General features: G+C 46.0%; 1 protein-coding gene across 3 annotated transcripts; it reads left to right on the forward strand.

Moving 5' to 3' along the window:
* Positions 1-6,103: 6,103 nt before the first annotated feature.
* Positions 6,104-16,048, forward strand: MPZL2 (myelin protein zero like 2). 3 transcript variants are annotated; one of them, XR_009245349.1, is made up of 7 exons: positions 6,104-6,421; positions 7,362-7,531; positions 8,523-8,733; positions 11,996-12,143; positions 13,081-13,156; positions 14,212-14,272; positions 14,860-16,048. XR_009245349.1 is itself a non-coding variant. In XM_004585119.2 (6 exons), the coding sequence occupies exons 1-5, from the start codon at positions 6,364-6,366 to the stop codon at positions 13,142-13,144; spliced, it is 651 nt and encodes a 216-aa protein (XP_004585176.1). In that variant the 5' UTR covers positions 6,104-6,363; the 3' UTR covers positions 13,145-13,156; positions 14,860-16,048. The 3 variants fall into 3 exon arrangements, 2 of the variants coding, with proteins under 2 accessions (XP_004585176.1, XP_058519819.1); XM_004585119.2 differs by lacking the exon at positions 14,212-14,272; XM_058663836.1 differs by lacking the exons at positions 13,081-13,156; positions 14,212-14,272.
* The last annotated feature ends 984 nt before the right edge of the window (positions 16,049-17,032 follow it).

Consider the following 17,032-nt stretch of genomic DNA (forward strand, 5'->3'; position numbering starts at 1 on the left):
TATTGCAAAGTCAGATATGCAGAGAGGAGGAGAGACAGAGAGATCTGTCTGTTGATTCCCTCCCTGAGTGGCTGCAATAGCCAGAGCTGTGCCATACTGAAACAGGAAGCCAGGAGCCTCTTCCAGGTCTCCCATGTAGATACAGGGTCCCAAAGCTTTGGGTCGTCTTCTACTGCTTTCCCAGGCCATAAACAGGGAGCTGGATGGGAAATGGGGCCTCCGGGATTAGAATCAGCGCCCATATGGGATCCTTGTGCGTGCAAGGCAAGAACTTTGGCCACTAGGCTACCGCACCGGGCCCCTTCATTTTCTTCTACTGTTAGTGTTTAACATTTACAACAAACAACACAATAATTGACAGAATATTAAAATACATTCATTAGTACATTCTGTTTATTTCTAAAATTTATAAGCACTATATATTATGGCCATAACTGTTTATATAAAACACCCCATTACTGCCTCCATGGTCTTCACAGGCTCAACTGCTCTTGCTGAGCGCTGATGTCCTAGTAATTAGTGCAAGAATTGTTCGGGGAAAGTATGAGAACACAGACCACAGCTTGTCAGCTCCACAAGTTGCAGCATGTTAGAGTTTATGAGGCAGCAGCGTAGTGCACCACACATCACTCTGCAGTAAACCATTATCCCAGTGTCCTCTGTGTGGAACAGCTATTTTCAATCATTGTTAATTCAAAGTATAGTGTATTCCTTTGAAATAAAATGTCTAGAAAATATGTTCATGAATCCATTTTTAAATAAGATTTATTCATTTTTATTTGAAAGGCAGAGTTACAACAGAAGAAGGAGAGAGAGAGAGATCTTCCACCCACTGCTTTAGTCCCCCAAATGGCTACAACATCCAGAGCTGTGCTTGCACGAAGCCAGGAGCTAGAAGCCTCCTCCATGTTTCCCATGTGAGACACAAGCAGAGGTGGGCCGTCTTCCATTGCTTGCTCAGACACATTAGCAGGTAGCTGGGTTGACAGTGGAGCAGCCAGGACTCAAATTGGCAACCATAAGGGACACTGCTGCTGCAGCTGGAGGCTTAACTGCCTATGCTATAGCATCCCCCAAATGAATTTCTTATATTTTATATCAGTTCTATGCATGATCTTTTGTTCAGTTGAATGTTCAGTAAAAATAACTTTACAGTAAAGTTTGTGCCATTTGCTTTTCTTAAAAGAATAGAACCCAAATAGCATAATTTTTATTTCAGAGCTACTGTAACTTGTATGTTTACTGCTTAATTTAAATTTTCTAAGTATTCCTGATATAGGATGCTGGGATATCATGGGTTAATCAATTAACACTCTATTAGTGTAAATCCTTCTGCCTGCATCCCACAGATGTGGTACATATGGTTGACGGGGACTTATGGATCCAGGTCCCTTCATCTTCGTGAGAGTCTTCAGCGTCCTATCTCTGGACCCCTGTGCCACCCACCAGCTTCCCTTGAGAGTGACGGAAGGGTTAAGCGTGGAGTCCCTTCCTTAGCAGGTGCCTTTCCTCCCTAATTAGGAGAGGAGGTGTGTGAGCTCCGCAGTGACTAGGGAGAGAGGGGAGCACCCCTCCAGTGGTTTTGCTAACTGCTGAGAGCTCAGTCTCTGGCCAAACCTGCTGTGGAGCATCTTTCGGAAACAGGAGGCAAGCAGGGGATCAGAAGGAACACACCTACTCTTTCGGCTGGGAGCCCGCTTCTCCGTGGGTTCTTTGAAAAGCCCACATGAGACCGGCATATTTCAGAAGGGGCTGCTGCAGACTGGAGTTGGTCCGGGCAGGCTCCCTTTGTCCTCTGAAACAGGTGTCAAGCCTGGACTTTCAGCCTGGCTTCTGGGTAGGTGCCTGTGAAAAAGCCTGCAGAGTCAGCAGTTTTTATCTCCAGGCTTCCATTCTTTTTTCTCTTTAATAATTCTGGGAAACTCCAAAGTAATTCCATTCTAGGGAGGCTCTTCCAGCACACACACACACACACACACACACACACACACACACACACACACACACACACCTGCTTATCTGTGTATGATGAAGGATATTCAAAAGGATACTGATGAAGAGGTACCTGGAACTTCCACGCCTTCTCTAACTGTGCCATTGGGTCACATGTTAGTCACCTTCCACTTCACATTTGTCAAGGTCACGTTCTTTAGATGGTGAATGAGGGCACTGGCCATGTGCACCCAGCCTCTCTTAGGGTTCACCCCTAGTGCCTGTGCCCTAGGTTGGGAGGGAAATGCTACTGGTCCCTGTGGATACAGCATTCCCATCCCATTGGCTCCAATGGGAAGGCCTCTCTTTCCAGAATTCCTGTCTGTTCTGTGCAACAGAATGCGAAAGTTCCAACTATGGCAGTTTATACCCCTTTCTCAGACAGAAATATCTTATTCTTCTCCTTTGCCTGTCCAGCCTAGCACATGCAAACAGTTATCACTATTATTTTAAAATTGTGTTTGTTAGTTTAATTTTATTTGAAGGCAGAAAGAGATAAGCAGACAAGGATCCTCCATCTGCTGGTTCACTCCCCAAATGCTCAAAGCAGCTGGGGCTGGGCCAGGAGCCCCATCCAGTGCTCTCATGTGGACGGCAGGAACTGAGGCCTTGGCTATCATCTGCTGCCTCCCACGTGCATTAACAGGAAGCTGGTTTGAAGATGGAGGAGGCTGGGCTCGAATCAGGCACTCCAGTGTGGTATGTGGATGTCTCAAGTAACAGCTCTAACCAGCTGTGCCAAGTACCTGTCCCTTATTACTATTTTTTAGATTTCTTTTTATTTATTTGAAAGGAGTTGGGGGAGGGAGAGAGAGAGATTCCATCCACTGGTTTATTCCCAAAATGCTTGTGATGGTTAGGACTGGGCTGATGCTGGGAGCTGGGAACTCAATCCAGGTCTCCTGTGTGGGTGACAAGGACCCAGCTGTTTGAGCCATCACTGCTGCCTTTGAGGGTCTGCATCAGCAGGAAGCTGGAACTGGAATTAGAAGTGGGAATTGAATCCAAGCGCTCTAATAAGGCATGTGGGTGTCTCAGCTGGCATCTTTTCTTTTTAAAAAAGATTTATTTTATTTTTATTGCAAAGTCAGATATACAGAGAGGAGGAGAGACAGAGAGGAAGATCTTCTGTCTGATGATTCACTCCCCAAGTGGCCGCCACGGCCGGTGCTGCATCGATCTGAAGCCAGGAGCCAGGAGCTTCTTCCAGGTCTCCCACATGGGTGCAGAGTCCCAGGGCTTTGGGCTGTCCTCGACTGCTTTCCCAGGTCACAAGCAGGGAGCTGGATGGGAAGTGGAGCTGCCGGAATTAGAACCAGCGCCCATATGGGACCTCGGTGCGTTCAAGGCAAGGACTTCAGCCACTAGGCCACCACCCTGGCCTCTCAGGTGGCATCTTAAAATAGCAGACCAAATGCTAACCCCCTAAACAAACTTTTAGTAACGTTTTTCTTAGCAGGACATGTAGAATGCTTTTGCCAAGGAGGTTGAGACAGGCAGTTTTTGTACCCTGTGATCAGACGAACTCTTTCGTCTTTTAAGCTCCCTGTGTGTTTTCTCCTGGCCAAGGTCTAGCTTTCCACTAGAAATATTTTAGGGAAATGGGTAGAGGGTTGGGACAGGTGAAACATTTTCAAAGTGATGTAAGTGGTCCGGAGCATTGTACATTCCTTCCTTGAATCTCTAACTACAAGTTAGGCTATGTGCAGGCGCCTCCAGGTTTGATCAAAGTCCGGCTGCTGCCTAGTCTCTGGGGGAATTCAGCGGGCAAACAAGCCTCTTTGTAGCGTTTGCCTCCAGGTGCAGGAGTCCCAGCCCCTGACCTCTTTCCTGGCCTCTTTCTTCAGCCAGGGAGGGAAGCTGGGTGAGTAGCAGCCTCTCAGGCTAACTGGAAGGAATTGGGCGTTGCCAGGCACTGAGCCAGGGATCTGAACTTTGCTGAGCAGGGCAGCTGCGGCCCCTAGGAGCAGGGCTGGCCGCCAGCTCGCGGGGTGGCTGGCTACCTGGGGAGAGGTTCTGCTGCGGCCTGCGACAACGGGCGGCTTGTTCACTTGGGCTGCCCTCATTCTTCTCCCGCTCCCTTCATTGTACTCCTCAACTCCCTGTAACTTGACCTCTCACCACATTCTGCCGTTTGCAGTTTGCTGTCGGCTTCCGATCCCCAGGCTCTCCCTGCTCCTCCTTTGAAACTGCACGAAGTTGAAAGCCAACTGAGAAGGTCAAGTTTGCTGTATTTTTTTCCCACCTCTCTTTCTTTCCCAGGCTCCTGGGGCTGAACTCTAGTGACCTACACAGGAAAGGCTGTCTCCTGGCCTCACAGCCATTTTAAAGGTCTGCAGCCCTTCTGAGTCCAGGTTGCTTGCTGTCCTCTAGGATGAAACTGTCCGCTGCTCTGTGCCCAGACGTGCTTGTTCCAAGGCATTCATGCTGGCACGCATGGGACTCATCTCCATCCAGGGTGGCCCCTGGGGTTCTCTACTCCAACAATGACTTTCTGTTCGTGGCCACCTGTTTTTTTGCTCCATGCCTGTGTCATCTCCCCATGTGCTCCTGTTTTCCTCCTTTTTCTTCTGTAATCTGCTTCTCTTGGGGGGTGATATTTTTCTTGATGTTTTCTTTTTCACTCCGCCTGTTCCCTGCTTCTCCTCTTGGCAACCTCTGGGTCTCAGGGTTCAGTTAGGAGAGTTCATGAATCACTACAGAGTATCTAATGGCTAATCCGGGGAGAAGGGCAAAGCTTTCTCAGCTCAGAGCCACACTGCTGGTCTGACCCCTTCTTAACAGCAGGTGTAGTCCCCGCCCTGCTCCCCGCCGTTCCTACCGGCTTCTCCCTTCGTCCGCAACAAGTACCCACCCTCTTTGCCGACTCCTGGGAGGCAGCTTCTCTCATTTGAATTCCTCAGTAATGGCAGACAAAACCCGGTGCACAGTTAATAAAAAATCTCTTCCTGGAGTTTCCTCTACAGGTGTTACTTTGACTTGCACAAAGCCAGGAAAATTCTAGTTTTGCCACCTATTGGCTGCTTGCCACTGGGGGCGGGGCAAGATGGGAAAGGAGGGTCTTTTGCCTTCCCTAGGACACTTCTTCAACATCCTAGCTGATAAAACAGGAACACTTCACTTGGACGCTGTGGAAGTGAAGTTGTCATTAGAAAAGCAGGTTGTCACGTAGTGGGTAAAGCAGCGGATGCTGGCTTAAGTACTTGGGCTCCTGCCACACGCACGAGAGATCTGGCTGGAGTTCTTGGTTTTGTCCTGGCTCAGCCCTGTCCATTGTGGCCATTTGAGGGTGAACGAAGGTATTGATCTGTCCTGTCTCTGCTCCTCCTCCCTTCTGTGTGACTAATTTTCCAACAAAGAAACAAATAAATATTTACTCCAAGAAATGAAAGATGAAGAAATGAAAAGATGAAGAAATGAAAGATGGAGGATGAATGGGTGGGATTCTGTTTTTAAAATTTATTTTTATTTGTTATTTATTAAATTTTTTTATTGGAAAGTAAGACATACAGAGAGGAGAGACAGAGAGGAAGATCTTTCGTCCGTTGATTCACTCCCCAAGCAGCTGCAACAGCCAGAGCTGCACCGAATCGAAGCCAGGAGCCAGGAGCTTCCTCCAGGTCTCCCAAGTGGGTGCAGGGTCCCAAGGCTTCAGGCGAGGACTTCAGTGGCTAGGCCGGGCCAAGCGGGATTCTTTATATTGCAGAGGTAAGGATTGTGAAATGATGAGATTTGACTTGCAAAGTTTATGTTCAGCTCAGTCTCAGGGAAATCTACAGTTTAGACAAGGGGCAGAAATCCTAGCATTACATTCAAGTAAAATCGAGTGTAGCAGGGCTGGGAATTCTGACTGCAAAGGAATTCTGACTCTGAGTTGTTGGAATCCAGTCTGGGGTTAGTGTGGCCCCCCTGGGGCTATCACCTGGGGCATGCTAGGTGGTTTCAACGTTCCCTTCCCAAAATGCCTAAAGCCTCCTTTAAAAAGGGCGTGTGTGAGCCAAACTCAAAGCAGCCTGGGACATTTCCATCAGGCACCACCTCTTCTGGCTCTTTCCCGAGGCCGTCCAGGGGCCAGAGCTCAGTCTGATGAGCTTAAGGCAGAGATAGGAACTGCTGAGTTTTGGTGTTCGCCGGGTAGAGGGTGAGGGGGAGGGAGGAGCAGGACGCCTGGAGCTCGAGCCCCACCTTTCATTCCTGCACTGAGCCCCGGGCCAGCGGCATGACTCAACGGGCGCTCAGATTCCCATAGGTGAGGGACTTGGCTCTTTCCCCCCCGCGAGAACGCCGTGCCTGCTCCCAGAGTGGCCGTGAGTGTGTCGGCGCGCCCCGTCTGCCCGGTCTGGTCTCTGGAGGCCAGCCTGGGTTTCCCTCATGTATGGCAAGAACCCCACGCGCGTGTTTTTGCTACTCCTTGGCTTACAGCTCACAGGTAAGAGCCGCGGGGCTTCACTCAGCGTTTCCTCTTTCCACCCTGCTGTGTAAAGTGAACTCAAGGTAGGAGTTTGGTTTGGGAGCTTGAGCCGCAGGTGCAGTTAGTTGGCTTTGGTGGACTTTACAGAAGCCCAAGGCGGTGGGGTTTTTTTTTGGGGGGGAGGGGACGGGGGGGTGAGTGGGAGGCGGAAAGCTTTGGGACAAACAGGTTTAGGTGTGCTCGGGCACTGAGGACGGCTTTCTGATCTCAGGTTACACACTTTTTTTTTTTTTTTTTGTGGGCACTCTCAACTTTCTGTTGCTGGCAGGACTCCGCATGATTTTGGATTTCAGGCTGTGGGTCTTGTCTGGGACTCTTGAGGCATTGGGAAAGCCGATCGTTACAAGCAGAGTGATAGAGACTTGTTGTGGTTGTTGCTGAACTGCTCCAACCACACAAATTTTAATGTAAATATTATGGCAAAAATGCCTCGTGGGACGGCAGTTCAGAGGTGCAGGCAGGCATAGGCTGTCTGGAGCTGATCAATTCCATTTCAACAGGAGTCCAGTTGCAGCAGCAAATCCACATGCTAAGGACTGCTTCTGGAAAGCGACCTCCTGAAAACCATTTTATACACTATACCTAATGCTTAATCTTAATGCATAACAACATGGCTAATCAGTGTTTTATTTATTTTTTGCCGGTGTTGGCATTTGCTGTACCAGCTTGAAGGTGGTACGGTGATGGTCAGGTCTGGGTGAGGTATTTGTAGTCATGGGATGGAATGGGAGGGTCGAGGCGGAGAATGCAGACTCTGAGAAGTTGGCCTAAGTTATGGGCAGCGACTCTGGGTGAAGTCAGAATGAGAACCGGCCCACACTCCACCCTTCCCCGACATGTCGTTTCAAAGCATCTGTGTGAGTTATTCCCAATAACCCTTCCTTTCCCTTCACTGCAGCTCACTGGCCTACGGCGGCAGCTGTGGAAATTTACACCTCCCGGGTGCTGGAGGCTGTTAACGGGACTGATGCACGCTTAAAATGCACTTTCTCCAGCTTTGCCCCCGTGGGCGACGCGCTCACGGTGACCTGGAATTTTCGTCCTCAGGATGGAGGGCCAGAGCAGTTTGTGAGTAGATGGGAATGTCACTTTCCTGGGGACCCTTGGTTAAGAAAATACTAAGCCAGTCCATCTCTCTGGCCCTCCCTGTGTTTTCTGTAGCTATAGGCACAGGGTTCAGCTGGGAAACAATTGTGGGTGCAGAGAAAGAGAAGAGAGAGGAAGAGAAAGAGAGAAAGAGGGAAAGGGAGAGGGAGAGAGACAGAGGCAGAGATGCCAGGAAGGAGCAGTGAGAGATTGTAGGAGGCGACTGAAGGCAGGACAGTTGGGCATGTTTTTTCCTTTGCTTTCCCCATTTTGTTTATTTATTTAAAGATTTATTTATTTTTATTACAAAGTCAGATATACAGAGAGGAGGAGAGACAGAGAGGAAGATCTTCCGTCCAGTGATTCACTCCCCAAGTGAGCCACAACGGCCAGTACTGCGCCGATCCGAAGCCGGGAACCAGGAACCTCTTCTGGGTCCCCCACACGGGTGCAGGGTCCCAAAGCTTTGGGCCGTCCTCGACTGCTTTCCCAGGTCACAAGCAGGGAGATGGATGGGAAGTGGAGCTGCCGGGATTAGAACCGGCGCCCATATGGGATCCCGAGGCAAGGTCTTTAGCCACTAGGCCACGCTGCCGGGCCCATTATTCATTTTTTAATTATTCATTTTTATTGGAAAGGCAGATCAGATTTGGAGAGAGAAGGAGAGACAGAAAGACCTTCAACAGCTGGAGCTGAACTGATCTGAAACCAGGAGCCAGGAGCTTCCTCTGGGTCTCCCATGTGGATGCAGAGTTCCAAGGCTTTCGGCCATCCTCTGCTGCTTTCCAAGGCCACAGGCAGGGAACAGGGAAGTAGAGCCGCTGGGACAGGAACCAGCACCCAAATGGGATCCTGGGCGCTGTAAGGTTGAGGATTTAGCCATCGAGCCATTGCACCAGGCCCTATTGCCCCCATCTTAGCCTTCTCACCGCAGGCAGGATAAGCAAGATCTTTTGGCATCTCTCCCTTCTAGGTATTCTACTACCATGTGGATCCCTTCAAGCCCATGAGCGGGCGGTTCAAGGACCGGGTGGCTTGGGACGGGAACCTTGAGCGCTATGATGTCTCCATCTTGCTCTGGAAGCTGCAGTTCGATGACAATGGGACGTACACCTGCCAGGTGAAGAACCCACCTGATGTGGATGGGCTGATCGGGGAGATCCGGCTGAGCGTCGTGCACACTGGTAAGTTACACGAGGGAAATATGGCTCTGGGAAGTGGTGAGAAGTGACAGATAAAGAGCGACAGTTTTCTGTGATGGTTGGATTGGTAGCAAGGAGGGGCTGGTACTTCAGAGCTGAACTGAAGAGCTTTGGGGGTAAAAAGAGAAAGGCTTTGTTTACTTGAGGAAAGAAACAGAAAGGCACAAAGGGGTCCAGGGAATCTTTGACAAAAATGCCATTGAAATTTTGAAAGGCAGAGGAAGTGACATGTTGATAAAAGATGCACAATGGATCTGTTCATTCACTCAGTTGTTTAAGATGGCTTATGGAGTGCTCGTGGCCAGGAACTGCCCCAAGTGCTACACGAGGACTATCTGACTTACTGCTTACACCACTCCAGGAGGCAGATCCCCGAGATGGCAGCCAGTGTGCACTGAGTACCTCCCATGGATCAGGGGCTGTATATGATACAGTTCATTTCTTTTTTATGTTCCTTATCCATTGATAGTGTACGTAGTGCCTTCTATTTCATCAGGGAGGAAACTGGAACTCATACCCAATCATTTTTACTCTGAAATTGTGCTCTAGCATGTGGCAGTTCCTGCAACCTAGGTCATGAGGCATAAACTGGAATCCTTCTGAAAAACATCTCTCTCATTGCCACCACTTCACAGCTAGATGTAAAGCTGATGTCCATCATCTGTGATGTGAGAGCGACATAGCCAGGAGCCTAGTGAGCCTAAAACATAAACATTTCCCAAGTTCTGAATTGTAATGAAAATGATCATAGCATAGCATGGACCCATTTAGATGAATTATTAAATTTTTATAAGAACCCAAGAAATGAATATTGCTATCTCGAATTTATAACTGAAGATAGTGAGGCTAAAAGAAGTTAGTTACTCCAAATCACACACCTGGTAAATGGGAGAGCTGGTATTTGAAATTACACATTAACCAACGCATGATGTTATTACCTTCAATATATAAGTCTGTAAAGTGATAAGATGTCCATGTCCTCTAATTCCTATCGGCAGCTTATGGCTTCACATCTACTGGTTCACTCCTCAAAAGCCCAAGTCAGCCAGGGTTGGGAGCAGGGCCAGAGCAGGAATCGGAGCTGGGAGCCAGGAACACAATCTAGGTTTTCCACATGGGTGGTAGAGATACAGTCACTTGAGTCATTATGACTGCCTCCTCTCAGGGCCTGCATTATCAGGATGCTAGTCAGGGCCCAGAGCCGCAGGGTGAACCCAACTACTCCAATGTGGGATGTGGAATCTTGTCTGCTTGGCCAAATGCCCTTCCTCCTAGTGCAGTTTAAAACCATCCCCCAAGGCTCTATCAATAAAGAACTGTGTGGCCTTGGAGAAAGAAGTCATTTGAATATAGCAAGAAGTAATAATGCCCTTGAACCTCAGCATCTTCAATTACAAAATGAACAAGTTGGACAAGAAATACTTAACCACATCAGGGTCACTACTCTTTGAGAATCTAGTCAAAGCCCTGAGCCAATTCCCACAAAATGGAGACAAATACAAGTTTCTTTTTCTTTTTAAGAAAAAAGATTGATTTATTTTTATTTGAAAGGTAGATTTTACAGAAAGATAGAGGAGAGACAGAGAAAATCTTCCATCCTCTGATTCACCCCGCAAATGGCCACCAAGGTTATAACTGAGCTGTTCCAAATCTGGGAGCTAGGAGCTCTGGATCTCCCATGTGGGTGCAGGGTCCCCATGGTTTGGGCCATCTTCTGCTGCTTTTCCAGGCCATAACTAGAGAGATAGATCAGAAGTGGAGCAGCAAGAACACTAGCTGGCACCCAAGTGGGATGCTGGCACCATAGGGTGGATTAGTCTGATGGTCTAACACACAAGCCCCATAATATAGAGTTTGTGGGCTTGTAGATTACTCTCCTCCTTCACTCTCCGTCAACTCCAGGCCGGAAACCTCTGGGCTAGACATTCATTTCTTATTTATTTTTAAAAAAGATTTATTTATTTTTATTGCAAATTAAGATATACAGAGGGGAGAAGAGACAGAGGAAGATCTTATGTCTGATGATTCACTCCCCAAGTGACTGCAATGGCTGGAGCTGTGCTGATCCAAAGCCAGGAGCCAGGAACCTCTTCCGGGTCTCCCACGCGGGTGCAGGGTCCCAAGACTTTGGGCTGTCCTCGATTGCTTTCCCAGGCCACAAGCAGGGAGCTGGATGAGAAGTGGAGTTGCCAGGATTAGAACCGGTGCCCATGTAGGATCCCAGGCGTGTTCAAGGCTAGGACTTTAGCCACTAGGCCACGCTGCCGGGCCCTAGACATTTTTTAAAGAAAATGTTTATTTTGATATCAAAGGCGGATTTTACAGAAAGAGAGACAGAAAAAAAGATCTTATACTTGCTGGTTCTCTCTGCTCTCCAAATTGTTGCACTGGCCAGAGTTGAGCTGATTTGAAGCCAGGAACTTCTGGGTTTCCTATGAGATTGCAGGGTCCCAAGGCTTTGGGCTGTTCTATGCTGCTTTTCCCAGGCCACAAGCAGGTTGCTGAATGGGGAGTGGAGCAGCTGGGACATGAACCAGAGCCCATATGGGATACTGGTGTTTGAAGGTGGAGGATTAGCTTGTTGAGCTACAATGCCAGCCCCCTGGACTGTACATTCTTTAAGGTCCTTTCTCGCTCTGAGCACTTACTGAAGTTTTAATTAGAAATCAAGATAAAGGACACGATCAGCATGCTTCAGAGTGTTGTATACAGGCCTTTTCCTGGGTTACTGGATTTAGTTATGAATTCACCACAGTGCCTGGAATATAGTAGGTCCTTAATACAGCTAAACAAATGGCTGACTGCATGACAGAGGTGAGACAGAGTCAGGGAGAAATGGGTTGGTCAGTAGATTTGACTAGGTTAGCAATAAACTTACCCCTTCAGGTAGTCCAACCAGTACTTAGAACTCTAGGTGCATCCTAATTCCCTGAAGGACAAGCTCAAACACATCCTGGGGCCCCACCCCTAGTGTTTCTCACTCCTGAAGTGTGAGGTGGGCCCTGAGAATTTGTATCCAAGTTTTTTAGGTGAGGCTACAGCTGTCACTCCAAGGACCACACTTGGAAAATCACTCAAGTGGGCTATGAGACATCCTTAATGTTCCTAAGGTTGACAAGGGAGAGTGGTATTTTATCCCTAAAAAGAGCAGAAAGGAGAAGCCGACTTCATGACATCTTTAGCTTTCATTGCAGTCATCTACACTTTTGAGCCAGACTTGATCCCTGCATGTTTCTCTTCACAGCACGCTTCTCTGAGATGTACTTCCTGGCTCTGGCCATTGGCTCAGCCTGTGGACTGATGATCATCATTGTGATCGGGGTGGTCCTCTTCCAGCATTTCCGGAAAAAACGATGGGCCGAGGAAGCTAATAAAGTGGTGGAGATACACTCGTAAGGCGGGGCAGTTCTGGGAGAAATGTTCTAACACTTTCCTACCATGACTGTTGATATTGGCATTCTGCAAGGGGGCTAAAGAATTGTTGTAAACAGATGTTTTTCCCCCTGAGTAAATCCTGAATTAGAGAATTCCAGTTGAGAAGCAGGATAAATTAGGCTGCGAATAGTGACCCTAGGAAAGGTCTCTTCATTTCACAAAAGATTTCATCATAGGATTTTTTTTCCCTGTGTGAGATGTGGTGTTATAAAAACCTGCTTATGTGAAGCTTTTCTAAAATAATCCCTTACTTTTCCAGTGAATCACATGTTTGTAAGAACTACTGGGCTGGACAGGTAACTGTGAATCAGTGTTTAGGAAACTGCTGTGTTGACAGTAGGTGTTCATACTGTCAAATTCAGATAAATTCACATACCATGGAATTTACCCTCTTAGTATTCCCAAAGTGTGCAACAACTGTAATTTCTGGAAACTTTTAAACCTTCTCTCCACAGGAAGTTGCATATCCTTTAATCCTTACTTTCGTATAAGGATTTACCTATTGTAGACATATCATATCAATGGTAGCATAAAATTTGTGGCCTTTTTCCCCCTTAAAAACTCACTTACTTCTTTAAAATCCATAGTGACAGAGAAAGAGATCTTTTGTGAGCTGGTTCACTCTCCAAAAGCCATAATCACCAGGTCTGAGCCAGGAACTCCACTGGGGTCTCCCATGAGAATAACTGAAAAGTCCAAACCCCTGGGTAACGTGGAGGCAGAAGTACCACTAATCAGATGGCACTAGGGGTTTAGCTCACCAGAAACTGGGCTTTGAGCCCAGTTGCACGTAATTCTTTGCAAAATATTGGGCCAGAAGTGCCTTCCATGTAGCATTGGCCACCTTTTTCTTTCTTGTTGAGCAGACAATTGCTTTCTGCTTCTTTGTTACAGAAAAGAAGAGGAAAGGCTCAACCAAGCAAAAAAGGTGTCAGTGTATTTGGAAGATATAGATTAACATTCCTAGAAGGTAAGGTTCACAGACAGCTCCCGATCCCGCTGGGCCAGCTCTCATGTGAATTTCCCAGGTCACTTTGTAAGGCTGTTAGCTGTTTCCTGTATGAAAGCAGAGAAGCTAGGTCAGCAGAGAAGTCTTCTATTAGTCTTATGGGTACTCTTCCTTGAGAGTATTTTGTGCAACGCATTGAGAAGCTAGACTCAACTGCCATTAAAATTGAGAGAACTGTAAAGTTACTTGGGTGTTTGGAGTTATATTTACTATCATCATCAATAATTGTTTTTTTTTAATGAAAAGATTAGTACTCAAAAAAAGATTTATGTATTTTTATTTAAATAAAAAAAGAGTTATAGGTAGAGATGGAGAGACAGAAAGACAGAGGCCTTCATCTGCTGTTGCATTCCCCACATGGCACAATGGTGGAAGCTGGGAGTTAGGAACTTCTTTTGAATCTTCCACAGGGGTACAGGAGGCCCAAGGACTTGGGTCATCTTCTACTGCTTTCTGAGGTGCATTAGTAGGGAGCCGGATGGGAAGTGGAGCACCCAGGGCTCAAACTGATGCCATATGGGATGCCAGCGCCACGGGTAGAGGCTTATCTTGCTATGCATGGTGCTGGCCCTTGGTTTTCAAATTTTTTAAAAAAATTTTTATTATTTATTTACTTTCATATTCTTTTGAAAGGCAGAGACAGGGACCTGGCATGGTGACCTAGCAGCTAAAGTCCTTGCCTTGAACGCACCAGGATCCCATATGGGTGCCGGTTCTAATCCTGGCAGCTCTACTTCCCATCCAGCTCCCTGCTTGTGGCCTGGGAAAGCAGTCGAGGATGGCCCAAAGCTTTGGGACCCTGCACCCGTGTGGGAGACCCGGAAGAGGTTCCTGGTTCCCGGCTTTGGATCTATCTCTCCTCTCTGTATATCTGACTTTGTAATAAAATAAATAAATCTTTCAAAAAAAAAAAAAATAAAGAAAGGCAGAGACAAAGGCAGAGATATCCTCTCTTTTTTAAAGATTTATTTATTTTTTCGCCAGCACCTGCCAATGACTCCCTGCTTCCCACACAGGAGATTCAGATGTGGAGTTCCGGTTCCAGGCCTCCATCTGGCCCAGATCTTACAGTTGCAGGTACTGGCGGAGTGAACCAGTGAAAGGATTTCTGTGTGACTTTGCCCTTCAAATAAATAAGCAAATAAACAAAAAAAAAATTTTTTTTTGTTTTGTTGGAGAGGCAGGTTTACACAGAGAGGAAGCAACAGAAAGATTTTCATTCACTGCTTCACTACTCAAATGCCTGCTATATGAGAGCTTAGGTGATCCTAAACCAGGAGCCACGATCTTCTTTCAGGTCTCCTCCAAGAGGGCAAGGTCCCAAGGCTTTGGCCTATCTTTCACTGCTCCAGGCCACAAGCAGGAACCTGGATGAGAAGTGGAGCAGCAGGGACAGAAACTGAAACCCATGTGGGATGCCAGCACTTGGAGGTGGAGGATTACCCAGTTGTACCAACACACTGGCCCTTTAAGCAAATAAAACAAACAAATAAGCAAACAAAAACCTTAGGGAGAAAACAAGAAAAATTTCCTTCACAATGGACAACAAATTATATATGTGTGTGTGTGTGTGTGTGTGTGTATGTGTGTGTGTATTCACCATGCTAGAGACTACACCCTTCTTACATAAACTACTCATTTAAAATTTTTGCTTTATATTTTAGGAAGCTGAAGGTTTCCAAGAACAAGATTCCTGGTAGTCCTGGAAGTTAATGGAAACACAGCTTTGGCTTTTCCCTTGTGACCTGTTTTCTAACCAGTCCTGCATCAGAGAACCACCTAGATAAGCAACAGGTGCCTGGAGACTCTCCAGGACTCTTCCTGAACAAACACCACCAGATTCACAAGCCTCACGGAGAAGGTTTTATTTGACTGCAGAGCACACATATTGCTCAAATGCTCAGTAGCTTTTGAAAACTGAGAAGCCACTTTTTTGTTCCTAATCTTGATCCTTCAGGATTATGACTTATGTACCCATTTATTAACAGTCAATCCTAAACTCAAATTGTCAAAGCAGCAGCTGGATTTTTATGGTTCACCTTTAGCAGGGAACACAACTTTTACTGGATTTCTTCCAACGTCTCAGGCGACAGGTTTTGTTTCTGTTGGTCACTCCAAGGCTTACAATAGCACGAAGTCCAAATTACATAACAACTACACAGAGTTCCGGACAGGATTATAGCCGGGCAAATGGCACTTCAGGATGACTCATTTGTCACCTTTTGTCTGTGTTGTGGAAAGTAATCAAGAGCAGAGATTCTTTTGTTGACAGAGGTTCACTATGTCTCCCTGCCTCGACTGAATGATCTACAACAGATCCAAGTCTGTGTTCATTTGCACTCTGGAATCATTCGGGAGTCGCACAGAAGGCTTCTGAAGTACTGTATTATGTGCTCAGAAAACTGAGGGTGAGGGCTGGTGGTGAAAAAAACCCAACTCCTAAGTGATGATCTTGCACAGTCGTTCACAAACCTCTAACTGGAAGAGATGATTTACATTCCTCTCTTTTTTTTTTTTGTATCAAAACTACTTTAATGGAATGAATTTTATTCTTTGTTCCTTTAAATTCTTAGGTAAAGCAGTCTGTCAGTTGGCTAACAAACAGTACCATTTACAAAGTGCCTAGTTTCTTTCTAAACTTAAACTACAGCAACATTTATTTAAAAGATAGAAAGTATCTGAAAATTTTAAGGGCTTGATCCATTCTTAAAGCTTAGTATTTTCAGTTTTTACTTCTCTTTTTTACTGGCTGGACTGCAGCTGTTATGTCTTATTAATGAACTAGAATTTTCAAATAGATTATCTGTAGTTAAAGGTGCTGGGCCTTGATTTGTTTTCCAATAGTATGTTTTTTTTTAATTGATATAATTTACATTTTCTAAAATGTGTTACAGACCTGTCTCATTCTTTTACCCTGTTTGAAACACTAAAATTTCAATACCCAGTTTTGAAATGGAAAACTAGATTGGAAGTTTGTACTAGCTTTGACCTACATTTATTTTTCTTTGTAATTCAACCTTTGAAAATATAACTGGATATTTCTTCAAGCAGGTGGCGTGGATGGTATTCTGTAAGTGTAATGAAGAAGCACAAACTCATGGAGAGTTTTGCCAGCAACAGATGTTACATATCAAGGGATAACATGGCCCTTGTTGTTTAGTGTCTCTTTAAAAGTGTACTTTCATATTGTAATTTATTTTTATTATGCCTTAAACATATGTAAATAAACCTTTAACATAAAGAATTATCAATGACCTATTTGCTTATAGACAAACCTTTAAAAATGTATACAGTTGATACAGCAAACAAATGGTTATATATTTTAGCTTCATTAAAAGTATTGTTGCTAGAAACAACCTGGAAGTTAATAAGGGATAGAATTCCACTGAACAAATGAAAAGCTAGGGATAGCTGGGAATGCTGTATAGCGCTACGGCTTAGTTTGAGTCTTCTGAAACAAAACAACACAATTTACTCTGTCATTACTTTATGGAGAAAACTACCAGCTTTTAAGTCTAGTAAAGGGGAGGGAGATGAAAGTTGACCAGTTATTAAATCTCCCCGCAAAGCTGATACACACTTCGTTTCCTATCTGGTTTGACTAAACGTAGGGACAATTCCAGGGTACAGATTAATTCAGTACTGAGCCACCCATACCTCTGTGCCACCCATACCTCTTTGCAGAGGGATGTACCACCACCACCAAACCCTGGGTGACTTTGGCAAGGGTAACTTTATTAAACGCCCAATTCAGGAGGTTCTAATAGGTACAGTTAAAAAGGACAGGAACCAAAGGAATTTCAGGTTCATACTGGCCACAGGCCTGAAACATGTTTA

Source organism: Ochotona princeps, chromosome 4, assembly GCF_030435755.1.
Source record: "Ochotona princeps isolate mOchPri1 chromosome 4, mOchPri1.hap1, whole genome shotgun sequence".
Classification (NCBI taxonomy): Eukaryota; Metazoa; Chordata; class Mammalia; order Lagomorpha; family Ochotonidae; genus Ochotona; species Ochotona princeps.

Bases quoted from the DNA above. Each gene is read 5' to 3' on its own strand.
- MPZL2 (XM_004585119.2), top strand. From the start codon at position 6,364: ATGTATGGCAAGAACCCCACGCGCGTGTTTTTGCTACTCCTTGGCTTA. The intron at 6,422-7,361 runs GTAAGAGCCGCG...CCTTCACTGCAG, and splicing joins CCTTGGCTTACAGCTCACAG to CTCACTGGCCTACGGCGGCA. The intron at 12,144-13,080 runs GTAAGGCGGGGC...TCTTTGTTACAG, and splicing joins AAAGTGGTGGAGATACACTC to AAAAGAAGAGGAAAGGCTCA.